Here is an 18,736-nt window from a genome sequence, read left to right as displayed (position 1 = left end):
GGGACCGCGCGGCTGTAGGAGCAACCAGCGGACGGCCGCGCGGAGGAGCTGCCGCGCGTGCGCGTGGGTGCAGGTGGCGGGGGCGCACGTGGGCCACCCAAACAAAGGTGGTGCAGCGTGACCCAGCTCGCTCTCGCGTGCGAATCCGCCAGGGCAGACGAGCCCCCGCGGGGGGCCGCACCCGGGTGGGCCGGCTGCCCCGAGGCGGCGCAAGGAGGGGCGCGACTCCTTTAAGGCCTGGCGGGGCGGCGCGGGGCTGGCCAGCTCAGGTCGTGGGGCGTGGCGTTGGGCGGGGCGGCGAGGGGCGGGGCGTTGGGCGGGGCGGAGCGCGCGCGGGGCGGGGCGGCAGCTGCGGCCGCCGCCTCCGCGCTCGTGGCCGGGACCCGCGGGGCCGCCTCCTCCGGGCTCCCCGGCGCCGCTCGGCTCCCGGGCGGGCGGCAGGTGCAGCGCGGCCGGGCGGCTGGCGAAGGGGGCGCCGAGGCGGCGGGTGGATGAGAGGTGGCCCCGATCTCCGCGCAGGGTAAGCGGCGCGCGCGCGCGGACGCCCACACGGACCTCGGGGGACACACGGACAGGCTCCCCACGGGGGCCGGCCGGGCCGCGACCCGGCGCGCTCGGCCACGCTCTCCCCGCGCCCGCAGCCAGCGGCCCTCGTAGCAGGGCCCTGCGCGGACGCTCCCCGCATACACGCCCCCGGGTCCCGCGTTGGCCTGGGCGCGCCGCGGCCGCGGCGTCTCCTGGCCCGCGTTGTGCCGGGCTGACCAGGGAGAGGAGGACGTCCCGTGGGCGCGGGGCCTGATATGGGGTGGTGGTGGTGGGCAGGGCGGGGTTCGCCGCGGCCAGGCTGGGGCACGGGCGGGCTCGGCAGATGTCGTCTTCGCGACTCACTCCTTGGGGACACAGGAGAGGAGGAGGGGGACCCCGGCCGCTGCGACCCCAGAGACGACCCCGCCAAAAAGTTGTGGGCGCTCGTCCTCCCCGCACCCCTCCGTTCGCCCTGTCCCCTTTCGCTTTGTTTGGGACTTTTAGCTGGTGGGGCTCTGCTGGGGCCCAGCCCCGCGTGCAGGCATGGAGGAGAGGTGTAGTGCAGCAGCTCCCAGCCCGGGGCCCCCGCCTGCCCAGAGCAGGCCCTGCACCCCCGTCCAGGCCTGGCCTACTACCGGGGCAGGGAGGAGAGTCGGAGGCGGGCGGGCTGCTGCACCTGTCTGGGCAGGGAGGCTCTGGCACTAGGAGCAGCGGCCCGGCCAGGGCCATAGACCTGAGGGGGTACCCCTGGAAGCCGAGTGCACCCTGGGGCTGTTGCCAGCCCTGCATTTCCGGAGGCGGGGAGGATTCAGTTTGGGCGACACCTTCTGCAGGATGGGGTTCCCTTCTTGCCTTCCTAGTGCAGGCTGCGGAGAAAAGACAGAGTTCTGAGCATCTCCCCCCCCCACAAAAATGGAGGCTTCTGAGCCCCAGCGCTCATCGCAGCGCAGCCTTAGGGGTAGTTTCAGGCCTGGGCCTGGCACGGGCAGGGCTGGGCAATAGTTAAGAGAGGAATTTGGAGTCTCGCCTCTGTCACACATCTGCTCCGTGACCTTGGGCAGGAAGGCCTTGAGCCCTCTCATGCCTCAGTTTCCCCACCAGTAAACGGGGAGGGGGGCTGACAAGAGGATTAGATGATGTGATACAGACCCCCCACCCCCACCCCCCTCCCCGACTGGACACACCCAGGGCAGAGAGCAGAACACCCTGGCGAGGCCAGCGGTGCCCTTCGCCCCCTGGCGGCTGTTGATTCCTTGACTCTGCCCCATGTGTCCCAGGCCCATTTGGGGACACACAGTCTGGCTGGGTGAGTGTGCTCCAGTTGTTGCCCTTGTCCCCTGCTGGGATGGAACCACATCCCACAATGTTAGCTGGGACCCCTCGGACCAGGGACCTTGTTAAACCTGCCCCTCCTTCCTGTTGCAAACCCTCTGGAAACTCCCTGCCTGGCCCAGGTAAGGGACCTGGCCTGGCTGTCCTTCCCTCTGTCTTGGCTGTGATGTTGATCCTTCTGCAGCACTGTGACCGTGGGCAGGGGTCTTGAACCTGCAGGCTGGACAGTGCTGGACTCCTATGGGGGGGGCGGTGTGCCAGCTTGGTCCTGGGGACCAGGAGGTAAGGTCCCCTGGAGCCTCTAGACGGCGCCACCCCCTCTCTGCCCTTCTTTCCTGTGGACTGCCTTGGCTCATGGGGTGTGGCTGTCCCAGAGGTGCGGCCTAGGGACGGTCAGGGCCTGTCCCTTTGCTGTCTGCCTGCCTGCACTCGGGAAAGGCATTTCCTGGAAACTGTACAGGAAGGTCTCAAAGTGTGGTTTGCTTGGCCCTGGCCGCCTTAGTCTGTATCTTCCACTGAGTTGGGTGGGCAGGGGCCCTTCATGCAGGGAGAACCTGGTGGTCTCTCCAAGCCGCCAGGCTGTGAGGTGCTCCTCACATCTGTCCAGCCAGAGTGGGTGTCAGGAACCCGATGGTCGCCAGCTTAGTGTAACCTCTGCTTCCCCTGCCCTCCTGGGCCTCACCTTCACCAGCTAGAAACGAGGAGAATCAGGCCCGTTTTTCCTGAATCACCACTTTTGCTGTACAATAGAATAGAATAGTGGTTCAGGCCCAATGAAAACAAAGTGTTATTAGATTCTAATGAGAGTGCAGTTGCCACGGGAGATTGCGAGCCTGAAGCGCATTTGCTGTTTGTAACAGAGTATCTGAGCGATGTTACAGATGTGACAGAGATACCAGTGCCAGGCCCAGCCTGCATCTCCGTGGAATCAATGTAATCGGAGAAGCAAAGGGCTCCCCTGATGTTTCCATGGTGTGACCCATGTTAGTGGTTGTACCACTGGTACCCTGTCATCTCATGGGCCCTAGGGGACCCCTTCCAGCTCCCCATGCTTCGCGGTTTGGGAGTTTCCCTCCTGAAGCCGGTCGTATCTGAGCTTTGTGCGGGAGTGGGCTTCCCACTGTGGAGTGGCGTGGCTCCAGCCAGGTCCTCCTTTCTGGCGACCACTCCCTCTCGGGGACCTAGGCTGGCTTTTCTTCTTGTGGGCCTCTGGCGTTTGGCCCCGTGTGTAGTCAGGATGGGGGGCTGCAGCCTAGTGGCCGTGCCGGGGACTTGCTGAGCGTCTGAGGAGCTCCAGTCAGTGGAGGGCGTGTGCCAGCTGGGACGGAAGACACTGGTGGTGGCTGTGTGGCCTGCTTGGACGCTGCTGTTCCTGTCGCCAGCAGGAAGGGAGACCATCCTTGTCAAAAGCCGAGTACCCCTGCTCCCCAAGGAGGCTGCTGACAGCCTTGGGGTGTGTAGCAGAGCGTCCCTCTCCTTAAAGAAGTTACAAATGAATTGGGGCTAATGAGACGGGGGCCTTGAGAGTAATAGGAATGCAGATGCTCTTGCCAGGCGAGCAGCTTCTGTTTGTTTACCAGCCCAGAAGTGCTAGCGTGACCACTCAGGTGGCACTCGGAAGGCCTTTGCTTGGGACTTGAAAGCCAGCTGGGGGGGCCCTTAGGCACTGCAAGGGGTTTAGGTCTGATTTTTCCTTGGCTTTTGGGTGGTATGGCAATGGGGGCTCTCACTGGGTCTTCATCTTGGGCAGAATCTATAATATAAACACCCTTTGTAAAGGGGCTGAGGGTTCAGTTGCTGGCTGGTGGACGAGGAGGAGGCCTGGGTCCTTGATGGTGATGGTCATTTTGCGGATGGAGTGGTTCAGGCACAGCCAGCCCTGCAGGAGGGGCAGCCGGGCCACCTGCTTGGAGCTGGCCGCTGACGGAGAAAGGCAGTTGGTTAACTTGAGAACTTAAAGGCAGGTCGTCTGACTTCTCTTACTGATTGAGATGGAGCAAGAAAGTGAGGGTTTCCCTAATTAGAGAAAACTGTGTTCTTTGAGCCTTTGGGGTCTGCATGTGCCTTGTACGGAGGAGTCGGGCAGAGACTTTGGACTGTAATTCTCCATTAATGACGGTCGCCATCTAAAGGTTATTAAGGTCATTTGGCATTTGAGTTATAACCAGGGTTGTGATTATGTTTAAGCCCTGTGATTAAAGCCCCCCTGTGGTTACACCGGCAGACAGGAAGTACTGGCCTGTCCAAAGGAAACAAAAAATTCATAGTAGTCGAAATCACTCAGTATAGTGTCAGGCGTGGTGCTAAGTGTGTTTCACGCGTTGCCCCTCGTGGTCCTCAGAACCTCCACTTTCACGCGTCCCGCAGAGGCAGAAACAGGCCCAGAGAGGCAGGCGGCTGGCCTCAGTCGCCAGTTAGTTAAGTAACAGAGCTGGGATCGGAACTCGGGTTGTTGGGCAACAGAGGCTGTGCTCTTAACCTCACTGCCTCCCTGATAATCAGTTGAATTTCTGGGGGTTTGTGTAAGAAACAGAAGAAGTAAATTTACAGTCATGATGAGAAGTCTCTTTGCTGTCAAACGTGCGCTAATAGCAAGAGCGTCTCTTACCCTGGGCCTGGTGGCACTGCACGCACTTTATATGATTGATTTTCATAACAGCTGGAGGTCGGTGCTATTATTAGCTCTGTCGGCGGCACAGAGAGGTTAACTAACTTCCCAGAGCCCACAGGCTGCTGAGTGGCAGAGCTCGGTATCTGTTCCTAAGCTGGGTACTGTGTGCAGGGGGATTTAGTGGAGGAAACTCTTGGTCTGTCGCTGTGTGTTCTTGGGCAAGACGCTTAACCCCTCTGGGCCTCCGTTTGGTCACTGGAAAACAAGGGTCTTGGTGTGGAATATAGAAGCCAGAGGCCTGAGAGCTGGCCCTGGCCCGAGCTGCCCGCGTCTGCACTGCCTCCCCCAGGAGGCCCAACCGTCGCAGCTCCCTGCCAGGAGGAGAGTCGTGGTGAAGGGGGCCAGTGCGCCCCAGCACTGGCTGGTGTTGGGTGGAGCGGCCCTGGCTCTCCCGGAAGCTCAGACCACACCTGGGGAGAGAGACACCTGACACCCTGACACCGGGCACCGCTCCCTCTGTGAAGTGAGGGCGCTCAGAAAGCCCCCACTGCTCTGTCCCTCGGGAACCGGGGCGGGGTGTGTGTGTGATGGGCGGCCCTACCCGGAACCCCCCTGTGCCGCCAAACCCAGCTCAGCTGTGGTGGGAGAACTAGGTGTGCTGGCGCCATGGAGGGCTCCAGTGGCCCGGGGACCCCCAGGGAAACCGCTCACCCCTCTTGTGGTCAGGTCCCCAGCATCGGTGGAGAGGGCTGCTGCCTCTAGCCCTTCCCTGTGGGCAGGGGGTACGTGGCACCGGAGGCCCTCCCCAGCCCGCAAGCATGGAGTGCGGTATGGGGCACACCTGAGCCCAGCCTGTGCCCCCTCCGAGGTCAGAGGGGCCCCGCCTCCTCCCCCCACCCCCCACCCCGCAGGTGCTGCCTACAGGGCTGTACCAGGGATGGCAGACCTTTGTGTCAGCCACATCTCTGCTCTGTCCCCCTTGCTGGGGAGGCCTCCCCAGCACCCCGTTTATAGAAGTCCCCCTCACTTGCCCCCCCGGCCCCCACAGTACTTGTCCTCCCTGGAGGCAGGGGCTCGCTCCCTCTGGTCCTGGTCCCGAGCAGCCCAGAGCAGGGATGATGGAGGCGCTCCCTGCTTTGCCCTCGGGGGCCACTCTGCAGCCTGGCCTCCAGCGACCAGCAGCTTTGGGTCCTGGGGGCCTGGCTGGGGGGAGCCCACCTGTAGCTGAGCTAAGCTGGGGGCTGGGGGAGGGGAGGGGCCAGGCTCCCCAGAGGCGGGGGCAGGCCCGGGCAGTGAGAGAGGTGTGCGTTTGTTTTTTAAACATCTTTATCGAGGTACAGTTCCCATACCGTGTGAACTTTCCAGCCATGGAAAGTGCCATTCACCGCCTTTTAGCATATCCACAAAATTGTGCAACCATCACCACAATCTAATTTTAGAACATTTTCATCACCCCCTTTAGCAATCACTCATTCTCTTTCCCTCTAGCCCCTGGCAACCGCTAATCTGCTTTCTGTCTCCATGGATTTGCCTGCCCTGGACATTTCATATCAGAGGAATTGTATGCTCTGTGGACATTTGGCTCTGCTTTCCTTCACTTAGCGGGATGCATTTTCAGCCGTGTGGCAGCGTGTAGTGACAGAGTTGTGCTTGGTGCCTCTTCTGAAGTGTGGCCCCTCTTCCCCAGCACGAGGTGACCCTGGACCACCTTTCTCACCAGTCTTGGTGAGCTCGCCTTGCATCACCAGGCACCCGGGGTCAGAGTTCATAGCGGCCCCTTCTGTCGCTGTCGCTGTGGCTGTCTGAGAACTCTGTGCTGGCACCATGAGCCGTTTCACGTGACTCATTTTCAGTGGCCTTTGGCACACTTACCATTTATGTGAGCTGCACTCAAGTCACCTCCTCCAGGAAGCCCTCCTAGCCTTCCCATGCCCCCAGGGTTAGGGCCCTTGTGCCTCTCATCCTGTGTGATCCTCTTTACCTGCCTGCCTTCTGAGCTCCTGGAGAGCAGGGGCCCCGCTTTTCATCTGATTCCTGGCTGGCCTCATTGGAGACAGTGTCGGGGGGTGAATGGTTGCAGATGGGGGGGCGTGGCGTGTTTGTGAGGCGTTGAGTCCCATGGGGCTCTCTTACTGGCTGCCCCACTATTTCTCTTCCTTGATGATCCTTCTGTTATTGTGTGATCACTTGACTTTGAAACTGTACTGTCTGTGTCCTCTGGATCACCTCAAGGGCAGGCCCGGATCTGGCTCTGGGTATCCTGGATGTTCAGGCAGAGCTGCTGAGTGAGCTGAGCCCAGCCGGCCCCACCTCTGCCGTACCTGCCTGCCCTGCCCCACACTGGGTGGCAGGCTGGGTTTTTGGTTTTGTTTTCCTTTTTTTTTTTTTTTCCTAATAATAGACTGTACTTTTTAGGACGGTTTTAGACTTACAGAAACATTAAAAAGAAAACACAGAATTCCCATATATCTGTCCCTCCCCACGGTTTCTCTTATTATTACCGTTTTACTTTTGTGTGGAACGTTGTTATAATTAATTAATGGACCAATATTGATAATTATTAACTGAAGTCTGTAGTTTATTCAGATTTCCTTAGTTTTCACCGAATGTCCTTTTTTCTACCCCAGGACGCCATACTACATTTAGTTGTCACGTCTCCTTCGGCTCCTCGGGGCTGGGACAGTTTCTCAGACTTTTCTTATTTTTGATGACTTGAGAGTCCTGAGGAATATGAGGGACGTTGCAGATCCCCCTCCACTGGAATTTGGACAGTTGGAAACGCCCTGTTGGAATTTGGACGTTTTTCTCCGGGTTAGACTGGGGTCGTGGATTTTGGGAGGACGATCACAGAGGTGAAGAGCCCTCATCGCATCCCATCAGGGCACTGATCCCTGTGGTGTCGGCCTAGGCCGTGTGGCTGATGTAAACTTACTCTTTTCCGTCTGTCCACGCTGTCCCCCTTGGAAGGGCGTCAGGATGTGCGGCCCACACGTAAGGGGTCTGAGGGTGGAGTGCCTGTAAACGCTTTGGAATCTTCCGAATGGGCGACTTGCCTCGTCTCCCCCATTTCTCAATTTATTCAATCATTTTTTACGTCAGTGGTTTCACGCCTCCTTATTTTATACGCTGAGCTACGGTGCAGTTCCACCTCGCTTATTTCCTTGGTCAGGTTGTTCCAGCCTTGGCCTCTGGGAGCTCGTTCAGTTGATGTGCGCCCGTCACGGGGGGTGATGTGGACACATCCTCAATTCCTGGCACTGCGGGTGTTCCCAGGCCTAGAATCAGCCGGTTCTCCCAGGAGCCTGGTGCCTTTGACCGGAGTATATGGTTTTAGAAACCAAGATCTGGGCGCTGGGTGTGCTCGTGGCTGCTGGGGCCTCATTGCTCTGGGCCCCGTCTGCTGGCAGAGCAGACGTGCGCACTGTGGATATGCACCCGTCTGTAAGTACCTCTGTGTGTAACCGGCTGTGTTAATACACTAAGTAGTAGATCAAGTGAGATGTGAGCTCATCCTCGTGGTATAATCGTCGTCACCGTGTGGATCCTGCGCCCCTCTCTGACCAGTTTCCGTTCCAGCAGTGGGAAACTGGGCTCCCCGCGTTTGCCATCGCTCACTTGATCGTTCGGTTCCCGTGTAGCCGCAGAGCAGGATCAGACTGTTACCGCCGCCCCCTGGGAAGCGGCTTCGTGGGCCAGAGTGCCGTGTGTACGTGTGGCTCCTTCTCGCTCCCCTGGGTCCTTGCTGTGCTGTTGGAACGGGCGCTGATGGGTGTTCTCTGCACGGGCCCTGCAGAGGCTGGGGGGGCCCCCGCCTCCCCGAGAAGGTCTGTGACCAGCAAGGAGGGAAAAAGAGAACTGGGGGGCTCCGCGCTGTGCCTGGTCACCCCAGGCCTGTGGGGATGGGCGCAGACGTGGCATCCCTTTGAAATTTGAAAGCGGGGCTGGCTTGGAACCCACCCTGGCGGCCCGGCCTCGGCGGCAGGCCGAGGAAGGCCGCGGCGGGACCCTTTGGAGCTCAGACGCATCTTTGACTCAGATCCGGGCCTGTGAGTTCCCCCCGACCTGGGAACTCGCACTGCAGCGGGGAGGGGCAGCCTCCGGCCGCGGTTCTGTAGAGCAGGGGTGGAGCCCTGAGGCCGGGCTCCCTTCCGGAAAGGAGAAAACCAGGCGAGTTCTGCTCTGCTTCACTCGGGGCCCCGTGCGGGCTCCTGTTTCCGTCCGCATGTGTGTGGGGTCTGGGGTGGGGGGAGGGCTTCAGCGCAGGTGGGACAGTGAAAGGCAGCAAGGTGCCCACCGTTTTAGGGCCGAGTTGGGGGCAGGGGCGGGCACCCTGGACCCAGGGCTGAGGAGGCCTGAGAGCAGCCACGGGCGGGGCTTTGCTGGGTCTGTGCTGCAGAGGAAAGGGGCGGCCACCTGGGCGGGCTTGGAAGATGCCTGGAGCCGCGGTTGTGCCCTTGAGGCCTGAGAGCAGCCACGGGCGGGGCTTTGCTGGGTCTGTGCTGCAGAGGAAAGGGGCGGCCACCTGGGCGGGCTTGGAAGATGCCTGGAGCCGTGGTTGTGCCCTTTTGAGATAAAATGGTGGGGGGGGGGGGTCAGGGGACGGGACACCAGCTGGGCCTCAGCGGCTGGTCCAGCGCCTGGGCTCCTGTGTGCCGTGTGTCGTGGGCCAGGTTCCGGGTTTCTGAGAGTGGCACCCACGCTGGCTGTCGCTTTGAGTGGCCCACAGGTGACGGAACAGCGGCGAGAGCTGCCGCGCTGACCGCACCGCCTCTGTGCATGTGAGGAGGTGCCGTGTACACTGTGCCGCCTACACTCGTGGGGAGGTTCCGCTCACACGGTACTGTCTACACGTGTGGGTCACCGTGCCGCCCTCCCTGGGACCCGCTGGGGCTGGCGTGGGCTCAGTTTATCAAAGGTCATCTCCTGTCCAAGACTCCTGGAGGCCCAGCTGGCACGTGGCCACACCTCTGCTGGGGCAGGACTGGGCTCCGGGCCACGCTGGGGGAGCCATGGGACACGTGGCTGTCTGTCCTGCCTCCAGCTCAGGCTTTCAGCTGAGCATCCTGAAAGCCCTCATCTCCCTGCTGTGGGGCTGGGGCCTCACCGAGGTGTTACCCCGTCTCCCCTGGTCCTGTGAGGGGAGCCCACAGGAAGCGGGGGGTGGGGGTGGGGTGGGGCGGGGCTGGCCAGGGGCTCGGTGGGCGGGCCTTCCTGGGCGTGAGGCTCACCTGCCCTGTTGGAGGCCACCTGCTGGCCGGGTCTCCTTGAGCGCCCTACCGCCCCGCTCACTGGGTGCCCCCTACCCCAGGTCCTTGCTGTGCCACAGCCGTCCCTCCTGCTTTCTGGGTTGATATCTGAGGGTCTGCTGGGTCCCCTGTGACAGCCGCAGACAGCTGCTGGGAGATGCTTGCCTGGAGATGAGTTTCCCCGTCTCTGGTTGCAGAGCTCCGGGGTGACGGGGGTCACCTGTGGGGCCACGGGTACCATCTGGGGCAGCGTCTCCGTGGCGCGGGTGGCCGTGCTGCACTGCTGGGCTGAGCCCCGTCTGACCACTGATGGCCCGGGGGGCAGGCAGTGTGGGGAGCGCTGGGGCCTAGACGGCTCCCGGGGCGGGGGGTGGGGGCGGGCAGAGCCAGAAAGACGCGTGTCAGTGGTGGCCTCGGGCGGGAGTTTGGCGTTTAAAACTCCGAAGCAACCTGAGTCGTTGAGAAAACACACAAACCCACAATATCTCCAGAATCTCCCTCTTAGAAGAACCGGATCATAGCGCCCCGCCCACGGGGTGGCCACACAGTCCACACGCTGACGGCTCGTCTTCCAGCCACTGCTGAGAAGCCGGCGAGGTGTGTGAATCATCTCGCAGGTGCCGTGTTCCAGAGGCGGAGCTGCCCCGAGTGACGCTGCCCCTTGTCTCTGCAGGCTGAGCCTTGCTGTGCGCTCCTCCCAGACCCCCCGGGCATGTCCTTGGGGTCCTGTGCTGGCTTCAGCATCCAGGTTAGGTGTCCAGGGGCTGGTGTCTGCAGCCCGTTCCCTAGTCCATCCAGAGAGGAAGGTCAGGAACGAGACAGGTGGGCTGGGCAGGAGGCCTCCCTCAGTACCTGTGGCTGAAGCTGCCTGCGGAGGGTGGTCAGCGGTGGCGTGCCCCCCGGCCCTGCCCGGCCCTGTCCTGTTGGGCGAGCCCATCGCAAGCATGCTGACCGAGCCCATCCTGGATCAGGAGGAAAAGCGGTGTTTTGTTCCACAGCCCCTGCTTAAGAAAGCCGGGGGATGTGTGGATACGTCAGCCCCTGAGAGTGGAGGGCGGCGGGGGGGGTCATCCTGCTCCTGAGTGCCCAGCCTGCCCGGCGGTGGAGGCTGCAGACGTGTGACTTCTCTGCTGCTGAGCACATTTGGGGGAGAGGAAGTGAAATATGAGTCAGCAGGCAGAAAGCCCTGGGCACGAGGGCGGGAGGGCGGGCGGAGCTGCTGGCCCGTAGACGGGAGGGAAGGCAGGGCTGGAGGAGCCAGCCTGTCCCTGCTGCTCCGCCCTGGCAGCCTGTGTCCCTCCTGGGAGGGCCTGGGGGGAGGGGGCCAGTGCCGGTGGTGGGGGCAAGGCGGTGGGCTATCACATTCTAAGCTGGACATCTAGGATTGTGACTCCCAGGGTGGACGGGCCCCCGGGACATGTGCCCCTGCGACCCTCATCTGCTGGCAGGTGTGGAGGGCGGAAGGAGGGGGTGGGGGAGGAAGCAGGGTTGGGATCCTCGTGACCACAGGTGAGGAGAGGCTGAGGTCCCACGGCCAGCCTGACAGGTTCTCTGCAGGCCGGGGTTTGTGCTGCTGTCTGTGGGCGGGCGGGCTGGAAGCAGGAAAAGGAGAGACCTGGCCTCTCGCCAGCCACCGTCTAAGCTTTGGAACGGCCTCCCACCTGATGTGGCCGCCTCTGCGTTTGCAGAATTGGCCATCTTGAGATGCGCCCGGGATGAGGAAGGGAGGTAAGCCCTGGATGTCAGGGACCCTGCCTCACGTGGCGCACAGGGACATTGTGGTGGGACTGGGCTGGTTGGGGGACATGGGAGGGCTGTCTGAGGATGCCCCGGGGAGACGATGAGCCCGGTTGCTGGTATCTGGACACCTCTGGGTGCCAGGGGATGTACGTGGGTGGCTGCCACCACGGAAAGGGCCACCTTGTCCCCACTTTGCAGATGAGTAAGTGGGAGTCGGGGGGTGGGGGGGACCCAGTAAGTAAGTGGCTGGCAGCTCGCTGCTTGCAGGGCCCATGCCCTTGTCCATGGCCCACGCCCTTGTCCATGGCCCACGCCCTTGTCCATGGCCCACCTGCCCTCTCGTCGGGTTTATTTAAGTGTTTTCAGAGGTCAAAGCCGTCCTCCCTGATACGCACCTGTGGGCCTCATGTGGACCCTTAACCCTTTGCGCCAGGCCCACTCCTCAGGGCTCTGGGTGGCCCACCCCCTCCGTGTGGGTGCCTGAGGGCCTCACCACCGCCCGCACCCCTCAGGGAGGCTGTTCCCTCAACACCCGGGTTCTATGGTTGCACATGCCAGACCTCCCTGAGCCCCTTACCCGGCCCCGCCGCCTGGCATGTCACGTGTGGGGATGGGCCTCCCGCACTAGACCCTGAGCTCCTTGAGGGCAGGCCTGGGCCAGCGAGGCTGGGTGATTCCCAAGGCCACCGTCACCCACCTTACTGTGGCCTGGGTAGCTGAGCCACTGGCAGTCAGCAGGGCCTTGAGGTGTCTCCACCACCCTTGGTGGCCTGCACAGGCCTCGGGCCCTTGGTTCCTTCCCAGGGCAGGTGGGACTGAGCGGGGAGTCTGGCCCACGCAGCTCCCGGGGCACACAGGGACCATCCCCTGCCCTGTCCTGGCGAGCCTGTCCCATGCCTTTGTGTCTGCCATGTGTGTCTCTCCAGGAGCTGCAGGGCGCCTCCCGAGAGCCAAGAAGGCGCTGGGGGGGGTGGGGGACCCCTTAACCCCCAGGGGAGGTGACCCTGTGGGGCTGGGACTTCGTTGTCACTGTGCACGTGACCCAGACCCGGGGTTGCCGCTGCGGGTGCCGGTCACTGTTGCTCAGGACTGGCCTGGCTCAGGCAGCTTGGTGGGGGAGGGGAGGGAGAAGCAAGCGCGGGCCAGCTGCTGGGGAGAGGCCTGGACCCGGGGCGTAGGGGCGGGAGAGCTGGGGAGGCCGCGCCTGCAGCCTCTGTGCGAGGACAGCTGAGGACGATGGCGAGGCTTCCGGTTTATTTATTTATTTATTTATTTTTACTTTTTGGCTGCACTGCGCGTGGCACGTGGGATCTTAGTTCCCCGACCAGGGATCGAACCCGCGTCCCCTGCAGTGGAAGCGCGGAGTCTTAACCACTGGATCACCGGGGAAGTCCCGCGAGGCTTCCAATTTAGAAAAGCGGCTGGAGAAGGCAGGGGCCTGGAACGGGAGCCGGGTGCCTGGAGCTGATGGGCCCGGGCAGGTGACTCTGCTTCCCTGGCATGTCCTCCCTCACCCAGGGCCAACGTGGCTGTGAAATCCCTTTTCCTCTTGCCTTCTCCGATTCAGGACTTAACTGCTGCTGCATCAGCAAGTGGACTGTGGTTTGACTCCACGTTTACCACAGCTAAGCAGGGCCCAGGCTGACGTCCCTGGTTGGGTCCCCCACGAGTCCCGAGTTCCCTCCCCCCGCCGGCCTCTGCAGCCTAGTCAGCCACGGCCACGGAGGGATGGGGGGGGTCCGTTGGCATCGACCGGACAGTGTAACTGTGGGCTCCGTGAGGGCCGACAGGGACCGTCTCGCTCGTGCCCGTGTGCCCAGCGCTTGGCCTAAGGCATCGGGGCGTGTTTGAGGGGAGCCTGCTAATGCCTGTCCCCCGAGGCCCAGCACACCCCCCCCTCCACTTGACCATCCGGCTCCTTTTAAGTTTTGCAAGTGTGTATCTTTGATAATTGACCACTTAATTGTGTGATTAAAAATAGTGAAGTGAGTTGTTTGCCCTGCGTCTAGTGAGGATGCTGAGCCCCAGCCTCACACTAACTCGGTCACTCACAGCTGGGGACGGGCTGGGTTCGGTTTCTCTCCTGAATGTTTTCACTCTTCGCTTGGATTGGATGGGATCAGACCAGGGAGGAACTGCACCGTCCTACACCAGCAGGAGACTCGAGTTCAAAGCAGGCTTCCATCCTGAGAGTCTTTGCATTCCACCACTTATGCTTATGGGGACCACCCCGTCCACTGGCTTTTACAAGCCAGCGTCAGGCTGGTTCTCAGCCGGCCCGAGGCCCGCTCTCCCAGGATGTGGCCGGCACCATGGAGGGTGCTGCTGGCCTCCTGCCTGTCACTGGTTCTGCATATAGAGGCTGGCCCTGCTGGGCTGAGTTTAAAACTCTTGGCAATAAAGAGCCTATTATGACCTATTTATAATTATAAAGTATTTCAGAATCACTTGCGTGAATATTTTGTCCTAAATTCTGTACAATTAGAAGATATAAACCCTACTCTGGGATTATTTTTGTGCACCAACATAACCTAAATTAGCACTCTCTCCATGTAGGTTTTTAAAAAAGAAATCCTTGGAACAAAAAAAAACATAAAGGAACTGATTTTATCTTCACTGTTCTCAAGTGCTTGAAAATACTGTTTCTGCCGAAGAAACCTGGAAACCTTGTTGACTGATTTGCAGACCCTTTCTCTTCACCGAGGGCAGAAGGTCAATCTTTTGGAACATGTTTAAAACGTCCCCATGAATCCTGACTTGAAGCGGAGGAGCCGTGACTGGATGTCCACCCGCCAGCTCTTTCTCCCCTCAACCTCAGGCTCAGCCAGAAGCTTCACCGCAGGGGTGCCTGGTTGTGTGCGCTTTTCACGCGAGGCCTTCAGACGGACGCACAAGAGGGATTGGTGGCCCTTGTCCACTTAGCAGACGTTCTTGGGGCTTCTTAGCTGCTTGGCCGCCGCATGCGGAGGGCAGGTTGCTGGATGCCAGCAGTGTCCCTCAGAGGAACATCCCTGGGCGGGGAGGCAGGTGTGGGGCTGGCGCCGCCCTACGTGGCCGAGTTTCCGGAGCAGCATATATGGGCTCGGAGCAGACTTTTAAGGGGAGACTTACGGGCTGAATCTTTCTTTTTTCATATTTTTGGACCTCAGGTGCATCGAATTGGAGAAGCCATAGTCCTGGGGTCATGATGTGCAGCCGTCCCTGGTCATGCAGGAGCCTCTTGTCTGTTTACTTATTTATTTTTCTCAAAAGAATTTATTTATTTATTTATCTTTGGCTGCGTTGGGTCTTTGTTGCTGCGCGCAGGCTTTTTCTAGTTGTGGCGAGCGGGGGCTACTCTTTGTTGCCGTGCGTGGGCTTCTCATTGCGGTGGCTTCTCTTGTGGAGCACGGGCTCTAGGCACGTGGGCTTCAGTAGTTGGGAAACGCGGGCTCAGTAGTCGTGGCTCGCGGGCTCTAGAGCGCAGGCTCAGTGGTTGTGGCGCACGGGCTTAGTCGCTCCGTGGCATGTGGGATCTTCCCGGACCAGGGCTCGAACCCGTGTCCCCTGCACTGGCAGGCGGATTCTTAACCGCTGCGCCACCAAGGAAGTCCTGTTTAGTTATTTTTAATGTAACAGGCACCGTCGAGTTCACCACCGAAGCACAAGCTGGGGCCTTGCCTTTCACCCCCATCACTGAGCCCGAGGTCTCAGCTGTGTGCCCCTAGCCTCCGTGCCCGTGATCCCCAGCTTCAGCTCCCTCGTTTCCTCATGTGCCTTCCTCGGGCCGACACCCCACTGTCTCAGTACTGCTGCTTCATCCCTGGGGTCTGCCCCTCTCCTTCTGATTCCATCTTGAAGGACTGGTGGACGTGGTCTGGGCGGAGCAGGGGGGACGATGATATAAAGAGCATTGTAGGCCAGCGCAGGTGTGGAAGCACACGAGGGACCAGGTGTGTTCAGGCACGTGTGGGGTGTAGGGGAGAGGCCAGAAGCAGCCAGAGGAGGGGGGGGTGAGTGGGGAGGCTCCAGGCCTCTTGGAGGTAGAGCCTCCCTGGGGGTGGTGAGGAGCCTCTGGGGATCAACCCAGGGAGGGCAGGTGTTTCCAGGGGCTTCAGGTGTAGAAATGGCCTGGGGAGGAGGTCAGGGCTGGTGGTAGAGGCTGGGGCTGCCCTGGTCCTAGGAGAGGAGGGCAAGGTTGGGGGCCCTGCACACCTGGCCACGTTGGGGTGTCACGGGGGCCTGGGGGGCCGTCAAGAGGCAAAGCGCCCAGGGAAGCGCGTCCTCGCCCCCGCCTGGCGGGGCCCGCAAAGCAAGCGCAGAGGGACGTGCCCTTCAGCCCAGAGATGCGTGGGCAGGCGTGTTGCCTACACCTGGGGACTGAGGCAGCCGGTGCAGAGGGCGAGTTTGCAAGCGTCAGGGGAAGGTGCGGGACGGGGCAAAGAGGGTTCCAGGACAGCGTGAGCAGCGATCTGGGGGACCGGCCACCGGGACAGGGCTTTCGTGTGGTTGCTTTGGGGCGGGGGGTCTCCTCTGGCTCCGACGTGCCCTTCAGCCCAGAGATGCGTGGGCAGGCGTGTTGCCTACACCTGGGGACTGAGGCAGCCGGTGCAGAGGGCGAGTTTGCAAGCGTCAGGGGAAGGTGCGGGACGGGGCAAAGAGGGTTCCAGGACAGCGTGAGCGGCGATCTGGGGGACCGGCCACCGGGACAGGGCTTTCGTGTGGTTGCTTTGGGGTGGGGGGGTCTCCTCTGACTCCGGTGTCCTGGGCTGTGGACCTGCCTTTAGTGAAGGGTTTCCCACCACGGATGCTCATCTTGTGGCGGCGGGGCCGGTCGGTGCTGCCTGCCTTTCTGGGAAGGGAGGTGGTGATGCCCAGGACGATCCGGGTCTGCTGGAGGCGCTGGGGAACCTGAGAGGAAAACCAGCTCCCGTCGGGAGGCTCAGCCGCTGGCACGGCCGTGGAGGCCCCTCTTCCCGCCTCCGCACCCCGCCCCCGCCCTGCGTCCACCCCCCAGCCCGAGCCACCCAGGCAGTCGCCAGGGGAGCAGCTCTTCTGACTGACTGTCCCCCGTGCCATCGGGGGTCCCCTGCCCCTGTGCACAGAGAACCCTCAGCCCGCACCGCCCAGGCAGGCGCCGCCCTGCCCGACGGGGGTGAGGGGTGATGGGCCACTTGTCCACAGCCGGCAGCCATTAAATCCTCTGCCCCCTTTTCGAGCTCATTGAGGGGGGGGGAGCGGTAGCCTAGGGGCCTCACCGCGGGGAAGGATGCGGCCACTCCCGTGTCCTTTGTGCTGAGCCGAAGTCCCAGGTGGATGGACTTGAGGGAAAGGCCCTCTGGGGAGTCGGTGGGGATCCTGTGCGCGCAGGTCCAGCGCTCTGAGGGGAGCTCGGGGGCCGGGCAGCTGCATTTTCCCTTCTGCCGCTTCTCCCTGGCCTGGCCAGGAGGCCGCCGGGGGCCCGGCCCAGCTCCGCAGGAAGAGACACAGGCGCGGAGTCTTCCCTGTTACATCGCGGCGATGAGGCCAGAGCTGCCAGCTGGCACAGGCGTGAGTGCGATGGGGTGACGGACGTCAGGGCGGCCTTTCCTGCAGGGTCATGGGCCACCTGCCACAGCACGTGTGTGGTAACTGAGGGAGCCTCGCCCCTCTCCTTTGGGGGTGCAGCCGGGCCTTCTGGGGCCGTGGGGGGGTGTGTGCTTGGCAGGGGCTACCGGGTTCTCCCTCACTTCTCGGCTGAACCAGTCGATGGGCTTTTGTTCCCGTTTGGAATTGGGAGGTTAGGCCCCATGGGCGGCATTGCTCTGTCATCTCCGGGCCTTTTCCGCTGTCACTGAGGCCTGATGCTGCGGGATGGGCTCAGCTACCTCCCCGGGGTGGGACTGGAAGCCACCCTTCTTGGCGTTGCCAACCTGTTTGTCTGGTTATGGCAGGTCTGCGCGCCTGCTTTCGAAAAGGCCCTGCCCCACCCTGGGAATCCAGGGCCAGACCCTGGGGCCCCTTGGCTGCGGACCAGGAGGGGCTCCAGCAGGCGAGCGGCTCCAGCAGGCGAGCAGACCAGAGAGGGTTCCTTTGATGTTCTTGGCGTGCTGATCCTGGCAGGACACCTGCGCAGGCAGAGGTCTGTGAGGGTTTGTTTCCGTGGGATGTTGGGTTTTCCCCAAGAGAAGTGATCTGGAGCCTCCACCGCGTGTGGGAGTGGGGTGATGCGCTGAGCTGGGCTCTTGCTTCCATCTGGAGGAACCCCGCTGAGTGAGCTCCCGGGGTTTCAGGTGGTTCCTGGCAGGGTTTTAATGAGGATGAAAACAAGTACAGCTTTATTTGCAGGTTATTGTTCTGGGGGCAAGTTTATAGGAAACGTAGGTTTTTATCCATTTTATCTGATTTCACAGCTTGTTTTTCGGATGCGGTGGAAAGTGGTACGTTCTGATGAGTTATGGTTTTGAGTTCATTAAGGGTTTGGCAGTGACTGTTTTTATGGTCAGGCTTTGATGAAAATTCTAGCGAGATGCTTGGTTCTCTTATGCTCTGGTAAGTGGAGACCAGGGATGTGGGTGTGGGAGGGGTCTTTATCTTGCTCAGTGGTTTTTGTTGCCTGACGATTCTAATCAGACAAGGAATAGAACCTTGTCTGCAGTGCATCCTGACGGGAGACCCTCCCTGTAACTGTCCCTCCCCTATTCTTTTACGGAGCTCTTTAAAGATGGGGGTGATTCTTTACACTAGAACCAAATATAAGGGGGAAAATGGAAATGACATGCTGTTATATGTTTAACAATTTGTTCTCTGGCTGTGGGAATTGTACAAAAGCCCAGATTTATAGCATATGCTAGTCTTTTTTTTTTTTTTTTAATTTTTCATTTATTTATTTATTTTTGGCTGCATTGGGTCTTCACTGCTACGTGTGGGCTTTCCCTAGTTGCAGTGCGCGGGCTTCTCATTGCGGTGGCTTCTCTTCTGGAGCACAGGCTCTAGGTGCATGGGCTCAGTAGTTGTGGCTCGCGGGCTCTAGAGCACAGGCTCAGTAGTTGTGGCTCACGGGCTTAGCTGCCCCACGGTATGTGGGATCTTCCCGGACCAGAGCTCGAACCCGTGTCCCCTGCATTGGCAGGTGGATTCTTAACCACTGTGCCACCAGGGAAGCCTTTCCCCCCCCTTCTTAAGATGAAATGCTGGTTTGGGTCTGATTTGCTATGCTTTGCTGAGGCTGGATTCAGGCTGCTGGGGGGGTGGCCAGGTGGTGGGGTTCTGGTTAGCTGAGCTGCAGGGGGACAGCCTGGGGGGAGGAGCCTGTCCAGAAGGC

At 60.9% G+C, this 18,736-nt stretch overlaps 1 protein-coding gene across 1 annotated transcript in view; it reads left to right on the top strand.

Moving 5' to 3' along the window:
- The first annotated feature begins 390 nt into the window (after positions 1-390).
- The window catches only part of LOC129392202 (GRAM domain-containing protein 4-like), a 44,696-nt gene continuing 26,350 nt past the window's right edge, over positions 391-18,736 (top strand). The window contains exon 1 of the mRNA XM_055085709.1: positions 391-520. Within this exon, the coding sequence (XP_054941684.1) occupies positions 492-520 (29 nt within the window). The 5' untranslated portion in view covers positions 391-491. The remainder of the gene's footprint in view (positions 521-18,736) is intronic.

Source organism: Physeter macrocephalus, chromosome 6 (assembly GCF_002837175.3).
Source record: "Physeter macrocephalus isolate SW-GA chromosome 6, ASM283717v5, whole genome shotgun sequence".
Taxonomy (NCBI): Eukaryota; Metazoa; Chordata; class Mammalia; order Artiodactyla; family Physeteridae; genus Physeter; species Physeter macrocephalus.
The sequence above is the reverse complement of the archived record's forward strand: the minus strand, read 5'-3'. Positions and strand labels throughout refer to the sequence as shown.